General features: G+C 39.8%; 1 protein-coding gene across 1 annotated transcript in view; it reads left to right on the top strand.

The window, feature by feature from the left end:
• Positions 1–12871: 12871 nt before the first annotated feature.
• Positions 12872–21644, top strand: part of LOC115826618 (mucin-2-like) — a 14259-nt gene continuing 5486 nt past the window's right edge. The window contains exons 1-16 of the mRNA XM_030790497.1: positions 12872–12950; positions 13654–13915; positions 14494–14614; positions 15065–15155; positions 15314–15411; positions 15529–15742; positions 15966–16088; positions 16510–16627; positions 16865–17003; positions 17190–17294; positions 17447–17513; positions 17995–18129; positions 18911–19075; positions 20438–20532; positions 20803–20929; positions 21277–21538. Coding sequence (XP_030646357.1) covers positions 12872–12950; positions 13654–13915; positions 14494–14614; positions 15065–15155; positions 15314–15411; positions 15529–15742; positions 15966–16088; positions 16510–16627; positions 16865–17003; positions 17190–17294; positions 17447–17513; positions 17995–18129; positions 18911–19075; positions 20438–20532; positions 20803–20929; positions 21277–21538 — 2201 coding nt within the window. The remainder of the gene's footprint in view (positions 12951–13653; positions 13916–14493; positions 14615–15064; positions 15156–15313; positions 15412–15528; positions 15743–15965; positions 16089–16509; positions 16628–16864; positions 17004–17189; positions 17295–17446; positions 17514–17994; positions 18130–18910; positions 19076–20437; positions 20533–20802; positions 20930–21276; positions 21539–21644) is intronic.

Genomic DNA, 21644 nt, shown 5'->3' with positions numbered 1-21644 from the left:
TTACTGCAGTTACATGTCTGTGTGACTTCTGTTTTTTAGTGACATGTTTACATTGTCTCTACATTCACTAAATGGAGTGGCACCAAGACAAATGTAGATGTCAGTGAAAGATCAAATTGTATAATTCCATTCTAAGGTAAAGCTACTTGATAAATAAAAAACAGTTGGAACATAAGTCATTTAAAAATCCCAAAAAGATATTCACAGAACAGTCCTTTGATGCTATCTACAGACAAAAAATCATTTTTTTAATGTTGCTGTATGTGTCAATGGAATTGACAAGTTCTATTTAAGGGTTCACTGGGAATATTAGGCTGAATACTAATGTGACCTTGAAGTTACCTCCAGAGGAACATTTAGCTTTTCTTTCAGGGTTTTCCCAATCAGGATTTTCCCTCTCATGTAAATCATAAAATGATGGAAATGTGGTTTCAAGAATATCTGCTGTTTATTCATAACATTTGACTATAAAAAAAACCAAGAGAGACTCTGCAAAAGAGCTCCTTGTGGCCTTTTCATCAGTTATAATCTATCCCATGATCCTGCTTATTATATCCTTTGGAGTGATACTACCAAAACTTGGAAGGTGCTTTGTCTGTAACGAAACATATTGGGTCAGTTATTATTAAAAGAGATATTTAAAATGTTTTAACTTAATGGGACAGAATTCTTGGGCACACTGAATAGAATTTCCTGGTATGTAGGCTGATGTGTATTTTACTATGCTAAGGCATTGGTCTAATGTAAAAGGCAGCCATGGTCTAATGGTTAGAGATGTGGGCTTACGACCAGAGGCTTGCCAGTTTAATTCCTGGGACCGGCAGGAAAAGTATGGGGAGTGGGTGAGCTTTCCCTTCACACAACATTCATGGGTGAAGTGCCCTTGGTCAAGGCACTTTACCCCCCCCCCTCCCCCAACTACCCATTGGGTGCAGGCGAACTAATATATTTAGTTTTGGGATATTGAAATGGATTAACACCTGGCTGAGCAGGATTTTACTCAGACACTGAAGGCCAGATTACACAAGGAAAACCGTTAGCTGCTGTTAGTGAAGTTTACAATTACAATTTTGGCATTTAGCAGACACTTTTAACCAAAGCGACTTATAATAAGTCCATCAATCAGATCACATTGCCCCATAAACAAAGATGACAATAAGACTGTAGATTAATTACCCTCAGTATCACGCTCCTGGAAATCTGTGACAGTAAACGATAAAAAACAAGACTTGTGACATAGGGACAAGGTTAGTACAATTTTTTTTGTGACATAGAAAGGGAGTGGGGGACAGGTGGGTTCTGAAAAGGTGAGTTTTCAGTTTCCTGCGGAAGATTGCAAGAGATTCCGCAGTCCTGACTGAGTGAGGAGGGTCGTTCCACCGCCACAGAGCAATGGCAGAGAGGAGGCGTGGTCGAGAAGAACGGCTGCCTGGTTTCCTAAGTGAGGAGACCACCAGCTGACCAGAGGTAGTAGAGCAGAGAGCTCTGGCTGAGATGTAAGGAGTTACCAGAGACTGAAGGTAGGATGGGGAGGAGCCTCTTGTAGCCTGGTAAGCCAGCATCAGTGTCTTGAACTGGATGTGGGCTGCTACCGGAAGCCAGTGGAGTGCAGTAAGAAGCGGAGTGACATGAGAGTGTTTTGGGAGGTTGAATACCAAGCATAAAGCAGCATTCTGAAGAACAGCTGTGTGTCATCAGCGTAGCAGTAGTAAGAAAGACCGTGGGTGGAGATAACTTGTCCGAGTGATCTGGTGTAAAGAGAGAAAAGGGGTGGACCAAGTACAGAACCTTGTGGGACTCCAGTGTGGAAAGGGCAGGGGGAGGACACCGATTCCCTCCAAGAAACCTGGTAAGAATGGTCAGACAGGTAGGACTCGAACCATGTGAGTCTAGATCCCGCAAAGCCCATCCCAGCAAGGGATGAGAGGAGAATCTGGTGGTTAACGGTGTCAAATGCCGCGGAGAGGTCTAGAAATATGAGGACAGAGCTGAGCAACTTCACTCTGGCCAAATGAAGCTCTTCTGTGACAGCGAGGAGGGTCGTCTTGGTGGAGTAGCCAGCTTTGAATCCCCTGCTGACTCTGATCCAGGAGATTGTTCTGGAGAAGATAAGGAGAGAGTTGGTTATAGACTGGGGTGGCACGGTGGCGCAGTGGGTAGCGCTGTTGCCTCACAGCAAGAAGGTTTCGGGTTCGGTTCCCGGCCGGGTCCTTTCTGTGTGGAGTTTGCATGTTCTCCCCGTGTCTGCGTGGGTTTCCTCCGGGAGCTCCGGTTTCCTCCCACAGTCCAAAGACATGCAGGTTAGGTGAATTGGAGACACTAAAATTGCCCTTAGGTATGAATGTGTGAGTGTGTTTGTCTGTGTGTCTGCCCTGTGATGGACTGGCGACCTGTCCAGGGTGTTTCCCCGCCTTTCGCCCTAGGTGCGCTGGGATAGGCTCCAGCACCCCCCGTGACCCTAATCAGGATAAGCGGTTTAGATAATGAATGAATGAATGGTTATAGACTGCACGTTCCAGGATTTCAGACAGAGAAGAGATACTGGACGGTATTCTCTAACTTCAGCTGGGTTTAGAGTAGAATTCTTAAGCAGTTGCTTGACCCATGCCCTCTTCAGGGCAGAGCGAACTGTACCAGCAGACACGGAACTGTTGATCAAGAATGCAATGAAGGGCAGAATACCCTCAGAGATGGCCTGAAAGAGAGAGGAGGGGATGGGATTAAGATGACAGGTAATAGGACGGTGGGATTTTATTAGTAGAAGAACTTCAGGGTCAGATAGAGGGGAGAAGGAGGAAAAGGTAGTGAGCGGGACGGAGGGTGCAGGATCCAGGGTGGGAAGGGATGGGGGGAAGAAGCTGCAGATGTCTTTGACCTTCTTCTCAAAGATAGGGATGAGGGAGGAGGAGGGGAGAAGAGGGAGGAGGAAGTAGAGAAGAGTTTGCGAGTGTTATAAGAGGCAGAGTGAATCCTGGAGTGGAAGAAGGAAGAGGAAAGGAAGGATGTTGCTACCTATTTGCTAAAGCCCAATTTAAATGGCTGTAAATTTTACGACTGCAGCTACATTTATTCTCAGCCAGTCTGAAAGTTGTATAAAGCTGTATGCATGGTGGTCTATTTTATTTGGGTCCATGTAATAATGGTCTTTATTATTTGGATCAGTTTAATAGCTTTTCAAGAGAAAGTTTTGGGACATGAACAATCAAGCCAACTGAGCATATGTTGGTGAATACCTTAATGCAAATGATTTATAGGTACCACTTTACAATAAGACTACCCTTACAAAGGGTTTGTGACTGGTTTATACTTAGTTTATTAATTAGGCTGTAAGCACTTTATAAATCATTATTAAGCTGTTATAAAATGTTATAAAATGACAAAAAGTGCAACAGTCACCTGTTGCTTGCGAAATAATGATCCCACATTTATCTGTACTGTTAGGCCTCCGATCTCATTGGTTACTTAGCTTAGTTTGTCCTCTCCATCAGCCAGCATTTATACCTGTCAACCCCATCAGATATTTGTTAATAAGTTACTAGCATTTAACCCTTATTAGCATATCTTAATAGTCAAAAAGATGGGTGGGGGAGATGGCCTTGGGGAGATGGACTGTTGTTTAACCTCAGTTTGCTACTGTTCAGTTTATGTTTCCAGTTGTGGCTAGTAGAAGTGTATGTGTATTGTTCATCATGTAGTCTTCGTGTTGTGTTGTTAATTCTTGTGATAGTTTAATGTTATCTGTGTGCCATAAATGTAATTGTCTGCGTGAGTGATGCACTTTCCTCCTACCAGGTGAGCATGTTAAGTATGTTACTTCCTGGTTTGTGCTATGTCATCACTCTAAAGAAAACCCAGCAATTCATTAGTAATAATAATAATAATAATAATAATATTAATATTTATTTAGAGCCCAGTATCACTATTTATAGTCTCAAAGGGCTTTACATGTCTATAACAAAGTCAAATCAAAATTATATTATGCAAAAGTTCGAGAAAATAGATAAGTCTTTAGTTTTGTTTTAAAGGTATTGAGAGAGTTTGCCTCTCTAACTTTTTTAGGTAAACCATTCCAGAGGAAGGGAGAGCGGTAGGAAAAGGCTCGGTTGCCAGAGGACTTCTTTTTAACTCTTGGAATGACTAATAATCCAGAATATTGAGGGCGCAGAGTACGAGGGGGGTTATAGGGTGTAATGAAGTCAGACAGGTAGAAAGGCAAAAGCCCATGTAAAATTTTATATGTTAATAAGAGGACCTTAAAATCTGCCCTTGCATGAATTGGGAGCCAATGAAGGGAAGCCAGGACAGGGCTAATGTGATCAAACTTCTTCCTTCTGGTCAGAATTCTAGCAGTACAGAACACTGCAGTGATCGAGGCGAGACGTGACAAATGCGTGAACAACGGTTTCTGCATCAGCCATACTTAGAAAGGGCCTAATTTTAGCAATGTTACAGAGGCAATAATTGGCAGTTTTCGTTGTGTTCTTGATATGAGTGACAAGCGAGAGACTAGAGTCAAAAATCATACCATAGTTTTTAGCTGAAGAGTTTTGAGATATGATGCAGTTGTCAAAATTTAGGGTAAGATCACTAAAAAGATGCTTATGCGTAGGGGGACCAATGACCACCATTTCAGTCTTGCCTGTGTTAAGTATCAGGAAATTTGAAGATATGCAACTTTTAATAGCACAAAGACATGCCTCAAGGTTAGCCAATTCAGAGTGGTCATTACGCTGGGTAGGTAAGAAAATCTGAGTATCAGCAGCATAATAATGGAAGTTAATGTTGTAACTACGAATAATGTCACCCAAAGGGAGCATGTAAATAGAGAATAGAAGAGGGCCAAGGACTGATCCCTGAGAAACACCATGGTTAAGCTTACGGTATTCAGAGGTCACATTATTATAGTGGACACACTGCTTTCTCTCAGAGAGATAAGATTTAAACCAAGAGAGCACCAGGCCATGAATCCCAATTTGGTTTTCCAGGTGCTTTAACAATATAGTGTGATCGACCACGTCAAATGCTGCACTCATATCAGGCAGAATAAGAACAGAAGTAGCACCAGCATCCATGGCTAATAAAAGATCATTAGTTACTCTAGTAAGCGCGGTTTCAGTATAGTGAAAACACCTGAAGCCTGACTGAAATATTTCAAACAGACTGTTAGAGGAAATAGGTTAATGTTAGTGTAATAGGTGATGTGTTTTACACTTTAAAATAAGGTTCCCTTTTGGCAGTTATAAATGTTACTAATTCATTTGTAGATGGTGATGTGGTTTACACTTTACAGTAAGGCTCCCTTTTTCCAGTTATAAATGTTAATAATTCATCGATAGATGGTGATGTGTTTTACACTCTACAATAAGGCTCCCCTTTGACAGTTACAGATGTTGGTAATTCATTTATAGATAGTGATGTGTTTCACATTTTACAATAAGGTTCCCTTTTGACAGTTATAAATGTTAGTAACTAATAAATAAATGGTCATAAAAATGAGATGCAGCTGACAGTTTAATATGCTGACTAATAAAGGGACAACATAAAGTAAGCTAAGCAACTAGCAAGATCTGAGATTTAACAGAATAGATAGATGAAGAGTGCAGCAGTAACTTGATCTTGCCGAATAGTGAGCCCACATCGATGTATAAAAACTGTGTTATAACTTGTTTATAATTGTATGTTAATCATTCATAAAGTGTTTACAACCTAATTAAAAACCTAATTGTGAGCCATTTATGAATCCTTCATAAGGGTAGTCTTATTGTAAAGTGGTACCGATTTATGTTTTAAAGTTCAACCGAGTTTTGTCTGTCATGAGTTTGCTTGCACCTTCTGGCTGAATTTGACAATAACATGAAGAAGCCTATAGTCTTATCCCTGATAGACTCAGTTTTAAGTGGTTCAGCCAATTGGGTTGCATTGATCATTCAGTCCCTTTTGTTTCATTGGTTAGATTGTAGGAAAACTGTGCCCTTGAGGTTTTTTGCTTGAAATGAGGAGTCTGAGGAGGAGGAGTTAGGCTTCCATTCAAGTGAAGGGAAGTCTTAAATCTCAAATCAATCTTTTCTGCACCCTGAACTGCTCTTGAATGGTAAAGATTGAATCCCAACAAGAAAAGGATTCATGATGGACTTCAAATATTTTGCAACTTACAGTTTACTCACCAACTACTGATTTCACAATATTCGCCAAGTTCAAATGTTTATTTCATAGTAACAGTCACTTTCACTGAAGCAACGCTGACTGGTAGGGTGCTGTATGGAAAGGGTATGGAAACAATCCTAAAAGATACTGAAGACCAAAGATCCTTGGTCTTTATGACTGGTGACCTGGGCACGAAGACTCAGCAGGTGAAACTGCCCTGCAATTCATTGGTTCAATGTTTTGTTTTGTTTTGTTTGTTTGTTTTTACGCTTTCACTGTATTCAATTAAAAGAATTAAAGCTTGAGAAAACAACACATTTTTCAAAACATAGCAACACAAATTCTAATGATTTTTATGTACAAATTTAAACCTCTAATCTGTCAAGCATTCTCTGGCTTTGGACAGGCCCCATATGAACTTGATTATTATTAGTAGTCATAGTAATTGTAGAAGTAGTAGTAGTAGTACTATTATACTTTGACTTGGACAGTGAATCTGTGAATTTGCAGTGTGTTCTAATAATATACTATTTGTGCAGTTCAAGAAAATTGAAAGTAGCAGCAAATATCCAAGGAATTACAATATTCCTGTGTATAGCTACACAATGTGAAAATAGGGCCAAATGTAATTCATCTTAATGTTGCTAATAGTGTGGTATTTGATTATGAAAACTGGCATTCAATGAGTTTGTTTACTGTGAGACGTGAGATAATCAAGAATCTTATCTGTCAGTTTAATCAGATCAGGATGACTGTGTAAATTCAATGTGCAGTTTACCTTTCCGATTAATGTTTGATTATGCAAATGTCTTTGACTTAGGAAGAATAGAAATCCAGAACTACAAAGCATGTCTCAGACTTAACATATTTGCATCAGTGACCTTTATGTGAACAACTCAGATCATTAAGTTATAGTTTATATGAGATGGAACTGAACACATTTATATATCTTTAATAGAATATTCAGACTGCATTTGTGATCTGGCATTGTGTAATCATTATGTTGAAAGAGAATGTAACAACAAATGCCAAAAAGATATTATTCTGTAAAGGATGTAATGCTGTGCTGACATGTGTGGTTACACTTAGTATAAAAAGAAAGTTACTCTCCATGTAAAATAGATTTATATAACCTCAACTGTGCTATTACAGTCTTTCCCAAATGTTGATACATTTTCTGAGAGTCCATGTCAAGTTCTTATAAAACAAACACACAGCAGTGTAGCAGTTAAAAATCAGTTATATGATATAGTAATGTTGTTGGTGTAGCTAAAATTAAAAAAAAAAAATAAAACCTACTTTAACATTGGTATCAGTCTTGTCTCAAGTAGCATACTACACAAAAGACAAAATAAACTCAATTTTTGCTAGAATGAATCAAGCCTCATGCATGAAATGCATGAATCTGGATTCTCGGGGGATAGGATTGGAATCCAGCAGCCAAAAAAATGTTACGCTTGCACGTTTCAGTTCAATTTGGGGACAGGAGGTAAAAATGTGAGGATAAAAACAACTGCAATTCCTATAAACTCTATGGACTCTATTCCTACCACTTTATTTTTCCTTGTATGGAAGGGATGAGTCTTATACTGACTAAGGGTGTTGACTGTTTAACTGTAGTTAGAAACTGTATTAAAATTATCTAGTAGTTTTAATCTTACATCCCAGTTTGAGTAAATAGTAATTTGGTCCAACACGGATGAAAAGGAATTTCAGGAAATAAATTCTATAACAAGATGGACATAATTTTGTGTGCACTATTGCCAGTCTCCAAAGAAACTTACTTATGTGGATTTCGCGGCGGCTTCATGGGGATCTGGAATTTTTTTGGATGTAATTTCATGTCACACAGGCCCAGATCAGGAAACATGGCCTAATCAGATGATGTTCACTAAGGAATGATCCACAGTAGCGTGACAGGGGGGTGGAGGTAGAAGTTCCAGGACATATTCGATTGTTTAAGGCTTTGTGTGCCTTACATACACACACAGATACACATACCCCACCCCCCTCCTAAATGTAGCACCGAATGGACTCACACCTGCTGAACTTCCTTATAACTATGCCATCTTACAGCTCGCAACTTTTTTTGAAACTGGAAGAACAAAAAGGGAAAACTTTAAGGGTGATGAAATTTTTGATTGTGCCCAGATAGAAAATATGCATTTGGATTGGCCTAGGATGTATCAGAAACTGACAGTTTTAACAGGACATAACTGAGTAATAATCATGATTGAGTAAATAAACATTACATACACTCTTTGTTATCCTCTATGCCAGGATAGACATAGCATTATGTAAAATTTCACAGCTCTCCCTGTCTGAGCAGGATCAATTCATTTGAATTTTATGTCATTTTAAATCATCAGTACACTAAACGCAGAAAATCCATTTTAGTTTTTCAGTTGTTCACTTGACATTTCAATATGTAGTGTGACTACCAAAATGGTCCTGAAGAATGTCCAGTCACTTCATGTGTTTGTAAGATATTTAGTCTCTGTAAATGTTCACTTACATTTTAACTCAACAGTTGACACGCTGTGATTGCATCCATTGTTCAGCACTTCACATACAGTGTTCTTCAGCTTTCTGCACAGATTTCATGGGGCAACACTCTCTCACATAAATTCACTGGTCTTTGTTCCAGTTTCTTTGTTTCCTGGTGGGGGTTTTTTGTTGTAGTTGTTGTTTTATTATTTCATTTCGTGGTGAAAACGAAGGAGGATTAAATTGTCAAGGAAATTCTGTGACACACGCTCTGGCGGATAAATAAGGACTGTTTCTTGTAATCCAAAATCCTCCTCTGTCTTTTTCATTTGGAATGTTGGCCGGCTCTTCCACACTGGGCATCAGAAGTGATATAGTACCCAAAGCAATTTTAGGATGCTCCTAGTCAGCGGCGCCTGGTGAGCCAGAAACATAGGAGGAACAAACCTCCCCTGTAAATCTATCATTAATTTCAACTGATCCCGTTTATCTGCCTTGAATAACAATAAAACTAACGATTCACGGAATAATTAACACCAGTTGTGTAATAGAGTAACTGATTATCAATGTCATTTTGTGACAGAGTTACTGTTTTTTGCATACTAGTTAAGGCCTGAGTGCTGAACTTTATTGCGCATTGCACTCCACACTGATGCATAATACTGATAAAAGATCCTGTTTTGTAACCCTAAAAGTTTATTCTCAGAAACTGAGATCAATTTCAATAACTTTACTTCCTTTTTTAATTTGAATTTCGTAACACAGGAAAGCACATTGTAAAACACATTGAGGGATTAGGTTTCCAATACATATTCAAATAATTGCCACCCTTGTTAAACAATTTCATGTTGTAGCTTTGCTGCAGCACACAGGCCTCAGACAATCTACTGTTTCACGAGCATTTCAACGGCAGAATCTTGTAAATCAGATGGGTGCATTTGACATTCATATTCCCTGACGTCGGGCAGAGAACGAAAAGTACAATTATCCACAAATTACAAGAATGTATGGGTATAACAACTGCTACACAGTTCAGAAAAGAGAAATAAGACTATCACGAAATGACATTGGTAATCATTTACTCTATTTACGCAATTGGTGTTAATTATTCTGTAAATCGTTAGTTTTATTGTTAATCAAGACAGATAAATGGGAACAGGTTGAAATTAATGATAGATTTAAAGCGGAGGTTTGTTCCTCCTCTGTTTCCAGCTCAGCAGCTGCCACTGCTACAAATTTAGTGAAGTAAAACCTACAAGAACAGAGAACTTTAGGGGACTGATTGACAATAAACAAGAAGTTATCCAGGGACCAAGGGACCAAAATAGGCCTACTACTGTGATGAAGCTCTAGAACCCCAGGATTATCGGGAAAACCAAGCTGGCCTGTATAGCAAAACAAACTGATTTTATCTGTCACACACACACTGAGCAGTGAACAGTGAAATGGAGTCTCTGCATTTAATCCTTCCCAACACCAGTGAGCACACACACACACACTGTAAGCTAGCAGCCACTGTTCCCGGCACCCGGGGACCAACTCCAGGTGTTTTTGCCAGTCTTGGTCAAGGTCACTGACAGAAGTCTTATGAGTACTAATCCTAGAATGCATGTCTTTGTGATGGGAGGAAACCGGAGCACCCAGAGGAAACCCACGCAAACGTAGGGAGAACATGGCAGGATTCAAACCTGCAAGCCATCCTTCAAAATTTGATGTGGATTCAAAATTCGTTTTTATTCTTTACACTAGTGTGCTGCTTTTTGATTTGAAAGGACTTGTTAAAGGTTAAATGGGTACACCTGTTGGTCATTTGTTTTTGCTTTAAAAAACCTTGTCAGTGTGGTGAAAAGAATGCAGAAAATAAGTGTGGAAGAACCATACGGTTCCTCTGCAAGTTTAGTAAAAACATGTACTTTTTGCATCCACTGTTTTATATTTTTAGGGTGTACCAGACAGCTTTCTATAGTCCAAAATCAGTCTTATGAGATAAATCTAAATTGTTTAAATTTACATTTACTTCTGAAATGTTTATGTTAAAGAAACAGACAAAAATGACTTGTCATTACTGGAAAATTCTCGCTCACTCACTCATTATCTAAGCCGCTCATCCTGATTAGGGTCATGGGGGTGCTGGAGCCTATCCCAGCGCTCATGAGCAAAACACGGGAAAACACCCTGGACAGGTCACCAGTCCATCGCAGGGCAGACACACAGGCAAACACACTGACACACACACAGTCATATCTAGGGGCAATTTAGTGTATGTCTTTGGACTGGACCCACGCAGATACAAGGAGAACATGCAAACTCCACACAGAAAGGGCCCTGGCCGCCCGGCCGGGAATAGAATCCGAGTGAGGCAACAACGAAACGCACTGCGCCACCCTACTGGAAAATTGTGGAACATAAATCTGTACAGTGTGTAGTGAAAAGTCCAAGAAGGAGGAATAGCAATGTCAATGGATTCAAATGTGGGGGAGCATCACGGATGGATCCTGGAATCCATCATAGGTTGAGAGGGCTACCATGACAACATTCATAAGTCTTAGTGATCAGTCATGTTTCCATAACCATCAGCCTGGCAGTTTGTTTTTGACTGTATTTGGAGAAGACTAGTATTGACAAAGGGTGTACACGGTGAAGCTGAAATTTGAAGCAGTTTTAACAGGACATGATGGTTAGAGCAAATAAGCAGTAGTCACAGTATAAATGAAAAGCAAATATGCTTTTTGTCAAATTACGTGACAAGATAGAAGCACTTTTATGAACCTTGTTCTCACAGCTGTGAGGTAAATTTCTGAGAATTATATCTTATGTGGAATTCAAATATAGAGCAGGCTAATTTCTTATGGGTTTTGATCAACTGATCAAATCAGTGACCCCTAAGTCATTTCTCATGTTCACACAATGTGTTGGTAAGTCTTATTTGAGGAAATTGTCACTTAAAAACTTTGCTAATTGTTTCTACACACTGTGACTGAGTGGTCAAACACAATGATCAAATGTATTATCCAGCCTCTGACAACCATGAACCGTTTCTGCAGGGTTTAAGAAAGATTTTAGCTGTTTTAGCATACTTTTGCATCTAAACATGTAGCTCAACAATTTGTGGAATATTCATGGAAAAACTGGTCAGCCTAAACTGTAAACATGAAACTCGTGATGCCAGATTTAAGTAACTAATTACCAGATGATCATTTATTTATTTACTCATTTATTTAGTTAGTTAGTTAGTTAGTTTAGTCTTATTTTGTTCAGCTTTGTTTTGGTTTGTTTTGTTTTGCTTTCCATTTTGGAACATTTTCAAATACAAAAAATTAAAACTGTTTGTTCTGTATTCGTCTGTGTATTCCTTTTGAGTTGAGTATACAATCATTTTTCATGATTAAGCACTGTCTTGACAAATGACATGAATTGTCATTGTTGTACTGTGTGTTCTTCAAAGAAACGTGGGATATAGGGTCAGACAGTCGTACAGAGACACAGTCAAATATATTTTCATTACTTTATTTGATTTGGGGCTTGTCCATATTGTTTTTCCATTTTTGTTTAATTTGGCCCTGACTCTGTTCAGTTACTCAAAGCTTCTGAATCGTTTTTAGGAAGGGATCTTTTACATCTAGAATTTTTTTCTAAAATTCTTGGGAAGATCATCACAATTTTGATGACAGATAAAAGTTATATCGAGGAACAATAGCACATAAATTACTGACGTATTGTTTTGTAATTGAAATGACATGGTAATGGTGTTTAAGTATATTTAACATTACAAGTGGGTTTTTTTTCATCTTTCAGAAGATTATGGTCTGCTCACAGTACTGTCTTTGACTGGCATAGCAGTCATGGCAACAAGTGAGAACTCCCCCAGTGTGAGATCTGATGAATAGAATCAAATGCCACAGATAACAAATATTGGGGGGGGGGGCATTACTAAATGGTTAAATGTGGAGCAAATCTGTGGGTATCATATCATTTCCAGTGTCATTGCATTGATGCTACACTGGAGAAGAAAATGACAAGTACGTAGACATTTTTAAGTATAAAGTATGGTACATGTGTGTTTTTTTTTCATACAGAAAGTCAAACATCCATCAACTGCAACCCTTTCCTGCTTCAGCTACGTACTCCACCCCTTTATCTCCCTGACCACTGACTGTATATAAAGCCAGAGCAGGGTGTGAACAGAACACTGAGAAAGAGTCTACACAGGACTCCCACATTCAACATCAGCCTGGTCACCATGGAGACCAAAGAGATGACACCTATATGGATGCTGATTTTGGCCATATTTCTAATTGGACTGCCATCATCACAAACAGGTTTGTATTTTTTTTATGTATTAGTGGTAATGGAGCTAGATTGTAACAATTTATCGTTATTTGATTAAGGGAACTTTTAATTTAACTTTAGATACTTCATTAATCCCAGTGGGAAATTCAGCCTCTGCAATTTAACCCATCCAAGTAGTGAACTCACACACACCAGCAGTAGTGAGCAATGAGCAGATACACACACACACACAGGTAATGAGCATACACACACCTGGAGCAGTGGGCAGCCACACAGCCGCAGCACACAGGGAGCAGTTGGGGATTAGGTACCTTGGTCCCCCACCCACATTTTTCAAGCCCAGGGGATCGAACCGGCGACCTTTTGGTTGATTGATTAGATTTATTAGATTGATTAGAACTCTAGTAAAGTAATTAAGAAAAAGAATAATATGGTATTTAAGACACAATCTTGAGAGTTCTGAGAGTTCTCTGTTTTGAACTTAAATTTAGTGAGATAGCCCATATTATTTTTGCCAACATCTGAAATGTCTTTCTCTTTTCTCTGCATCCCTCAGTTACTTTCTGGTCACCATTGTATGAGAATCAACTATCACTGGATGCAGGTAAACATCTAAGGCATTTACAAATGAACAATGATTTAGTCTTACACTCTAATATTAGCAGTAAACAATGCATTGTGCATGTCATATAATATTATAATCATTTAATAATGTTCACATTCCATCTCTAGCTTCACCCCAAGCACATAATGGTCAGATCTGCAGTACATGGGGAAACTTCCACTTTAAGACGTTTGATGGAGATTACTTCCAGCATCCATCCACCTGTAACTACGTGCTTACACGGCTCTGTGATTCTACCCGTGAAGAATTTGTAGTCCACATGCAGAGGAGCTATGTGGATGGTGTCCCTAAGATCGACATCGTCACCATGAGCTTGATGGGAACCATCATCATACTCCACAATAGCTCCATTATAGTGGACAACACTAAGTGAGTGTTCTGATGCTGTAGAGAAAATTGTGACTGGATGAAAAGTTGTGGCCAGTGGCCCCATTGTAAAATAGACATAGACAGCCTTTAGTTTCAGTGGTATTGAAGTGATCTAAGGACATATTCACGAACTTTTCTCCATAATAGCCATGCTTGTCCAGATATGTAGATAAAGTGATTGAAGTTTTTGTTTGAGGTATTTAGGGGGTATTTAGAATTTGCTGATTGATAAAGGGTTGGGTTTTCTTCCTGTGTGGGTCTTAAGACCCTGGCTAAAGATGAATGTGCAGCATGCAGCACCTCAGAAGTGGCAAATAAAGGGTGTTGGTGCTGTCGGCTTTATTGCTTCATATCAGGTGTCTCAAGTCGTTTTAACAAGTCGAAATTCACTGTGTCTGTCCCATCTACACATGAATTGTAATGTCATGGTCAGTCCTCATTTGAAATACAGCCTGAGATATGAGGATATAAAAGAAACAGGAATAAACTGAATACACCAGGTATACACTGAATATATTATCTTATATTAGCAATAAAAATGGGATTTAAACCGGTTCATGTCTGTCCTTTGCACACAGAGTGAGTCTGCCTTACAGCCAAAACGGAATTCGAATTGTGGACAGTTTTTCTTACATCAAGATATCAGACAAACAGGGATCAGGGCCGGTGATCTTCTGGAATCAGGATGACGCTCTCTTGGTAAGACAACTTGAGCCCTCCTATTAAAACCATTGATTACACCATAAGCAGCACTTCCATCAGACCTGACTCAAAGACATGATCAGTACATAATAAGGCTTTTAATGGAATAATAAGGCTTTTAACGGCTCTGAGCATTGAAAAAAAAAAACCCTCAGACACCTCCAATACCTGTGCGGAAATACTACGCATGACCTCCATTGCACAAACAGAGGGACATCCCTGTTTGTTACTTAGTACATAACTATATAATAAAATGAGCACAAGTCACAAGAATGGCTGAAATGCTTGAAAAATATGGTACCACAAACTAGCAGTCACGTCATGGGCATGTCCGATAACTTTCTAAAGATAATCTCTAATTGATAAACCGTTCAGTATATTTACTATGTTGTCAATATAATTAATAACAGATAAATTTTATGTTTCTGTAACAACTGTGGTCCATAGATTGAGCTTCCCACAAAGTTCAAAAACCAGACGTGCGGTTTGTGTGGCGACTTCAACGGCATCTCAGTTTACAATGAGTTCATTGAAAATGGTAAACAATCACAATCTCTCTCTCAGTCTCTCTATCTCTCTCTCTCTCTAAGAGAAAGAGAGAATATTTTATGTGGGTTGTGAACGACTGTAGACACAGAAATATTACCAACCTTGATGAGTTGTGTGCAGATTTTGACTTGCATGTGTTCCCTTAAGGGGAGAGACTTAAACCTGCCGAGTACGCCTACAAGCATAAGCTGTCTGAGAACTGTGAGAGCGTGGAGCTGGAGACTCACACAGAATGTCAAAATCAGGTAGGAACCACCACGGGGCCATACCTAGCCTACCTCACTGCAACCCTCCACAGCCACTACTTAACACTACTTCTACAGTGCAGCCATATCTACAAACCCTGTCTGCTCCTTTCACAGACTCGGGAGTGTGAGGCGCTGTTTGCGAGGTCAGCGTTCAGTAACTGTCAGGATCTGCTGCCCATGGAGCCGTTTGTGGAGGCGTGTCTGAGAGACAAGTGTCAGTGCAACGGGAGCCAGGAGGCATGTCTGTGTAACACGGTGACTGAGTTCTCCCGCCAGTGTGTGCATGCATATGGCACCCCACAGACATGGAGGTCGGAGTCTTTCTGCAGTACGTATCTTTGGGCGGGAGATGACTTTGTTGCTTGGCTGTATTATCATCTGAAGCCCTCATTCAAAAAGTCTGCCATGGATCCATATCTTCTTTTGTAAATCTTTTCTAAACCTGCCACTGTCAAACAAAATTAACATTCAAAACATGCTTACAGTACAAGGTTGTTTTTGCACTGTACTAAATAGGTATTTGCTGTTTTATGTGGTTTTTTGTGGGACAGAGAAGCAATGCCCAATGAACAAGGAGTATGCTGAGTGTGGGATGCCGTGTGAGGATACGTGTTCCAACCCAGACCCAAAAGTGTGTGAAGAGCATTGCACTGATGGCTGCTTCTGTCCCCATGGTAACCATTCATTGTCTTACAAATAAGGAGGAAATGTTATTAGCAAATGACGCAAAAACAAGAAAAAGAAAAAGAAAAAAAGCAAGGGTTTTTCCAGCAGGATGTATCCTAGAGAATTCCACCACATAATCTAGCAATCACTTCCTCCATTGTTTAATATTACTTAAATAATTGCTTCCTCCATTGTTTTATAATATTACGACCTCCTTTGTTAAACATTTACTTAAATAATTACTTCCTCTATTGCTGTTTCTAGGGGCACCTTTTCAAGTGCTCAACCAAGTTTAATTTTAGATTAAAGTCACAAGCTTGGTGGTTTTGCTGATAGTTTAAATGAGTCAAACACATTATACACAGTTATATGAAAATGATTGTTTATTATCATGTACTCAAATACTCTTAATGGTCTCTGTCTTCATAGGTACTGTGTTTGACGACATCAAACAGACTGGATGTATTCCAGTGGACGAGTGTCCATGTGTCCACAATAACAAAACCTATCAGGCTGGAGAGTCTTTTACAGCTAACTGCCAAAAATGGTAAAGACCTCAGAATCATCTGACAGTTTTTAACAAAACACAATCTGTAAAAGTATCGCTTAAAGCACCATCTCAGACTTCACACACGCACACACACACACGCACACACACACACGCACACACATACACACACACACGCACACACATGCACACACACATGCACACACACACACACACACAGTCATACAAACGTGTGGTTGCTACTTTTTAATGAATCCAATCTGAATTGTTTGTCAGTGTGTGTCAAGGAGCACGCTGGAGCTGCACAGCTTTGGTTTGCCCTGGAATCTGCTCTGTTGTGGGCGGAGCTCATTTCACCACTTTTGATGGCAAAGAATACACCTTCCATGGAGACTGCACCTATGTCTTTGCTCAGGTCAGTCTCCTTAGAACTCCCATTAAAATAATTTTTCAAAATGGAAAACTATTCGTGATTTGACAGTGCAAAGATGGATCTCACAACAGCAGAGAATGCGTCAGAAACAGAACAACCTGCTATCTCTCTTCTTTATGGGAATTGTTTTTGTGTAACGGTGTCGTACCTTCTGCCCTATTTTTACAGGATGCAGACACTGGTGCAAGAGTAGAGGGAGAGATTGGGAAATGTGGACAAACTGCCACCAAAACATGTCTTAAAACTGTGAAAATGACTGTGAACCAAAACACGGTAAATGTCACTATTTAATTTCTCCCTGTTTTTAAAAAAAATCTTTCAAAGAGTATTTAAACCATGTGACACTCCTGTGTGTGTGTGGGGGGGGGTGGCTTATTAAATAGTTTTACTCTTTGCATTTTTCACCTTTTATCTGTTGTGCACAGATTAAGGTCTCTGACACCGGGATTGTGGAGGTTAATGGCTCACCCATAAAAATTCCGTTTCTTCGAGGTAGGCCATCCAGTCCAAGGACTGTTGTAGATCATAAACCTAGACACTGTACAAATGAACCGACTGATCACTCTGATCAATCAATAAATCCTTTTACAGTAAAAACACATCCAGACTATGATTTAAGCATCTAATTCACAAAGAGAGCAGTGTAGATCCACAGGACATGCATGCTGAAGGGCACAATTGATTCCTTTTAAGCATTAGTCAAGGCCAGCAACGTTCCAAAATAGCACCACATGAACGTGGCACAAGATGATGAAAATCTTGTATTTTTGAGAATTCATCTCTCATTGTATCATATGCAACTGGTAGAGAAGCATCTGTGGATCTGTTTAAACGCAGCTGGTCTGGTCTTAAGTCAGTGTTTAACTTCTCACCTCTTGTCTGTTGGCCTCTTATGAGCACAGTCCTATAGAGGGTTTTGTGTGTTTTAGTTCTGCTCCTCACAAAACTCCTCTTGATTTTACTGTCCTCACAGATTACGTCACCATCTTCAAACCCTCCACGTTCTTCATAGTAGTCAACACCCCGAGTCTCCGTCTGGAGGTCCAGCTGGATCCGATCATGCAGGTGTACATAGTGGCCAGTCACAAGAGCAAAGGCCAGCTGAGCGGTGCGTTACACCCATAATGCCTAGACAAACGTTGTCTGTCACAGGTCTGTCTTGATTTAGGACTGAAAGCTTACAGTGACATGGAGAGCCTCCAGAGCTGAAATTCATTAAGTTGTCATTAACAAAAATATATTTTTGATTTTATGTCACTTTAATGGCAAACATACATGAACCACAGACTATATAGGTCAGAAACAATCTAGAAAAACCACAACAAGTGTTAAAAAACACATGTCTCCACCGAGAGAGAGAAAGAAAAACAATTATCTCACCAACCCTGAAGAATTTAATGTTGAAATTTGTGCAAGGTTGCCAACAGGTGGCACTAAAGACTGTTTTAAAAGTTATAGCTGCATGAATAGAGGCAGATGAGTCACATTACCCTGTCAGCGATGTCAAATGGTGAAAGTGTTGACAACAAAATAAGGCCATGATTCATGCAATATAGTTTTATTTTCGGGGCCCCCTTAAGACTGGGCCCGGGTGTGTCTGTATCCCTTGCACTCCCTGTAGCGCTGGCCCTTGCCCTTTTTTGTAGTTTACAGATATTTCACACAAAGATTAACATACATCCCCAGCGAAGTACAAACCAGTATCAACTTTTCTACCGTTTCTACTTTTATGAACATGCAGAGAGAGTGCAGAGTGATGCAGTAATAAAACACTGATTGTGCTGAAATATTTTGGGGTTTTTTTGTTGTTTAGTTTATGTTTGTTTTACTACTTTGCCATTTACTGGGTACTGATAGTGATGTGTAACTAACTCACGAATCCATTCCAGGTCTGTGTGGCAACTTTAACGATGCTGAAGTGGACGACTTTAAAACAGAGTCGGGCATAACCGAGGGCACGGCTGTGACTTTTGCCAACGCGTGGAAAACCTTAGACACCTGTTCTAATGTGGTACAAACTCAGCTGGATCCCTGCAGTTTGAACATTGAGAACGGTACGCTACAGATCTACTCACGTGCTCTCTTACTTTTCACAATACGCCACTGGACATTTAGCTGTGGTAATCCGATGTCAAATCCGATGCTTGTTTGTGATAAGATAAGATAAGATAAGATAAGATAAGATAAGATAAGATAAGATAAGATAAGATAAGATAAGATAAGATAAGATAAGATAAGATAAGATAAGATAAGATAAGATAAGATAAGAACTTCATGCATCTGCAGCATGAGCAGGTGGAGATGGAGAGAAGAGCAAATAAATGAAAACAAACCATAAACATACACCATATAATAAATACCATGCAGCGTACTCTATACGATACACAAAATACAGCCCAATTCATGCCATCGCCAGTACCACATACACTGTGCAATATTACACCCAACATAACAGTCAGCACATGTTGGGGAGTTTGGGGGTTGGGGATAGTTCAAAAGAAAAGAAGACTTTGTTATACAGTAATGACTAAGTAGTGTGTCCTTATTTTCTTATTTTGCTACTGAAACGTCTAATTGCCGTGGGAAGAAAAGAAGTCCTGCATCTTTCCTCCGTACACTTTTCAATGGCAGCAGTGTTTTACTGAAGGAGCGGTGTAGCTTGGTCACTGTGGCGTGGTGTGGAGTGGGGTGGTCAGCGTTACTGACGTTCACCCTTAAATTGGTCACCCACCGTTCTTCCACCACTTTCTCCAGCCAGTCCAAGCAGAGCCCAATGACAGAGCTAGCTTTCCTGATGAGTTAACCCCGCCTCTGTGAATCCCTCTGCTTGCTGCAAAGCAGTTCCATGGTGCCTCCACAGATGCCTGTGACCATCTCCCCACAGCTCCTAATAGCCACTGGTTCCTGTTGCACTGAGGGTGTATACACAGGGGACATGATGTACCAGGTGGTGGTCTGATCTTCCTCTTTGGGGGAGGGCAGTGGGGCTGAAGGCCTCTTTCACATTGCCAGACATCAGGTCCACAGACTTACTGTCCCTTGATGGACACCTAATATACTGTTTGAAGGCAACCAATTTGGATGCAGTGAGAGGTTGTTCAAATCTGTAGATATTGCAACAAAAACCTGTGGGGAGCTGTGTTCCACAATGGTTGAGTGGATGACATCACACAAGGCTTTGAGAAAATTCCCTTGGTTAGCATTATGAGCGTACAAAAGCTGTTAGCAGCTCATTAAGCTGTAGATCAGTGCCTTGACAGGACAGTGGCTCACTTTGCACCATCTGATGGTCACAAAAAATGTAGTCTCCCCACCTTTATTCTTACTGCAGTTCCGTGTGGCTCTGACTGATATAATTTAAACAAAACTAAGTCAAGCTCACTCAAGTCAACATGCACCTTTATTTTGTTTTCTAGGGGCGTATGCCAAGGAATCTTGTTCAGTGCTAACAAAGAAAAATGGGCCTTTTTCACCATGTCACACTGCAGTCAGTCCAGCAGAATATGAAAAGGTAATACTTAACATTTATGTACATAAAAAATACAACAGACATAATCAGTATGCTTTGTGTATAATTATCTTATTTCAGTGCTAAACTTTCATTTTGAATTGTCCAGTAGAGTGGATAACTGCGGAAGAAATGTCACTGTATAGGATGTGTTAGGGGCTTTTCATTTTCTTTTCATATTTGTCTCAAGAAAGCCTATACACAGTTGTGCAGGTCTAAACAGTGTAAAATCTGCATAGCTGTTTTCATGTTGTGAATTCTTCTGCTCCCCAGAGATGTGTGTATGACACCTGTAACTGTGAGAACCGTGACAAGTGCCTGTGTGCAGCTCTGTCCAGTTACGTCCAGGCCTGCGCTGCTAAAGGTGTGCTGCTTCAGAACTGGAGAAACTCCATCTGTGGTAAGATCCCATTCACAACACAGAGACCTCACTGCTAAAACACATGGAATACATATATATAACATTTCCGTTTTTCACAGAGAGGAAATTCAGTAAATAAACTCTTGCACTGGTTTGCTGTCGCAACAATTTTTCAACACTTAAGTGTTCTGATAAATTAAGCAATTCAGTACAACAAATTTTGAAATAACCAAAAAGTGCAGATATTTAATAACACCTTTACAAAATGTTAATGGAGCGATTAGAGCATTAAACTTATGACAAGTAAAGCATTAATGAGCAAGTTCTTGTGTGAAATGTCAATTTTCATTTTTTCTTTTTGTTTGTTTGTGTGTTTGTCTGTTTAGATGCATCTAGCAAGTGTCCCAATAACATGGTGTATTCCTACAACATGATCAGCTGTAACCGGACATGTCAGTCTCTAAGTATGAAAGACTACACCTGCCAGGTGCAGCACCTGCCTGTGGATGGCTGTGGCTGTGAACCAGGAACTTATCTCAACCATGAGGATAAATGTGTGACTGCCCCAGAGTGTCCCTGTTACTATGACTACAACAACAACTACGTGCAGGCAAACAATCATCTCACAAGACCCGATGGAGCCAAATGGTAAGAACACTCTATGAAATGAATCCATGTGTGTGTTTGTTGTTGTTGTTGCTGTTGTTCTTTTTCTTTTTCTTGCTCTTGTTCATGTTATTGTTGTAATGGGGGT

Source organism: Chanos chanos, chromosome 13, assembly GCF_902362185.1.
Source record: "Chanos chanos chromosome 13, fChaCha1.1, whole genome shotgun sequence".
In the NCBI taxonomy this organism is placed as follows: domain Eukaryota; kingdom Metazoa; phylum Chordata; class Actinopteri; order Gonorynchiformes; family Chanidae; genus Chanos; species Chanos chanos.
The sequence above is the reverse complement of the archived record's forward strand: the minus strand, read 5'-3'. Positions and strand labels throughout refer to the sequence as shown.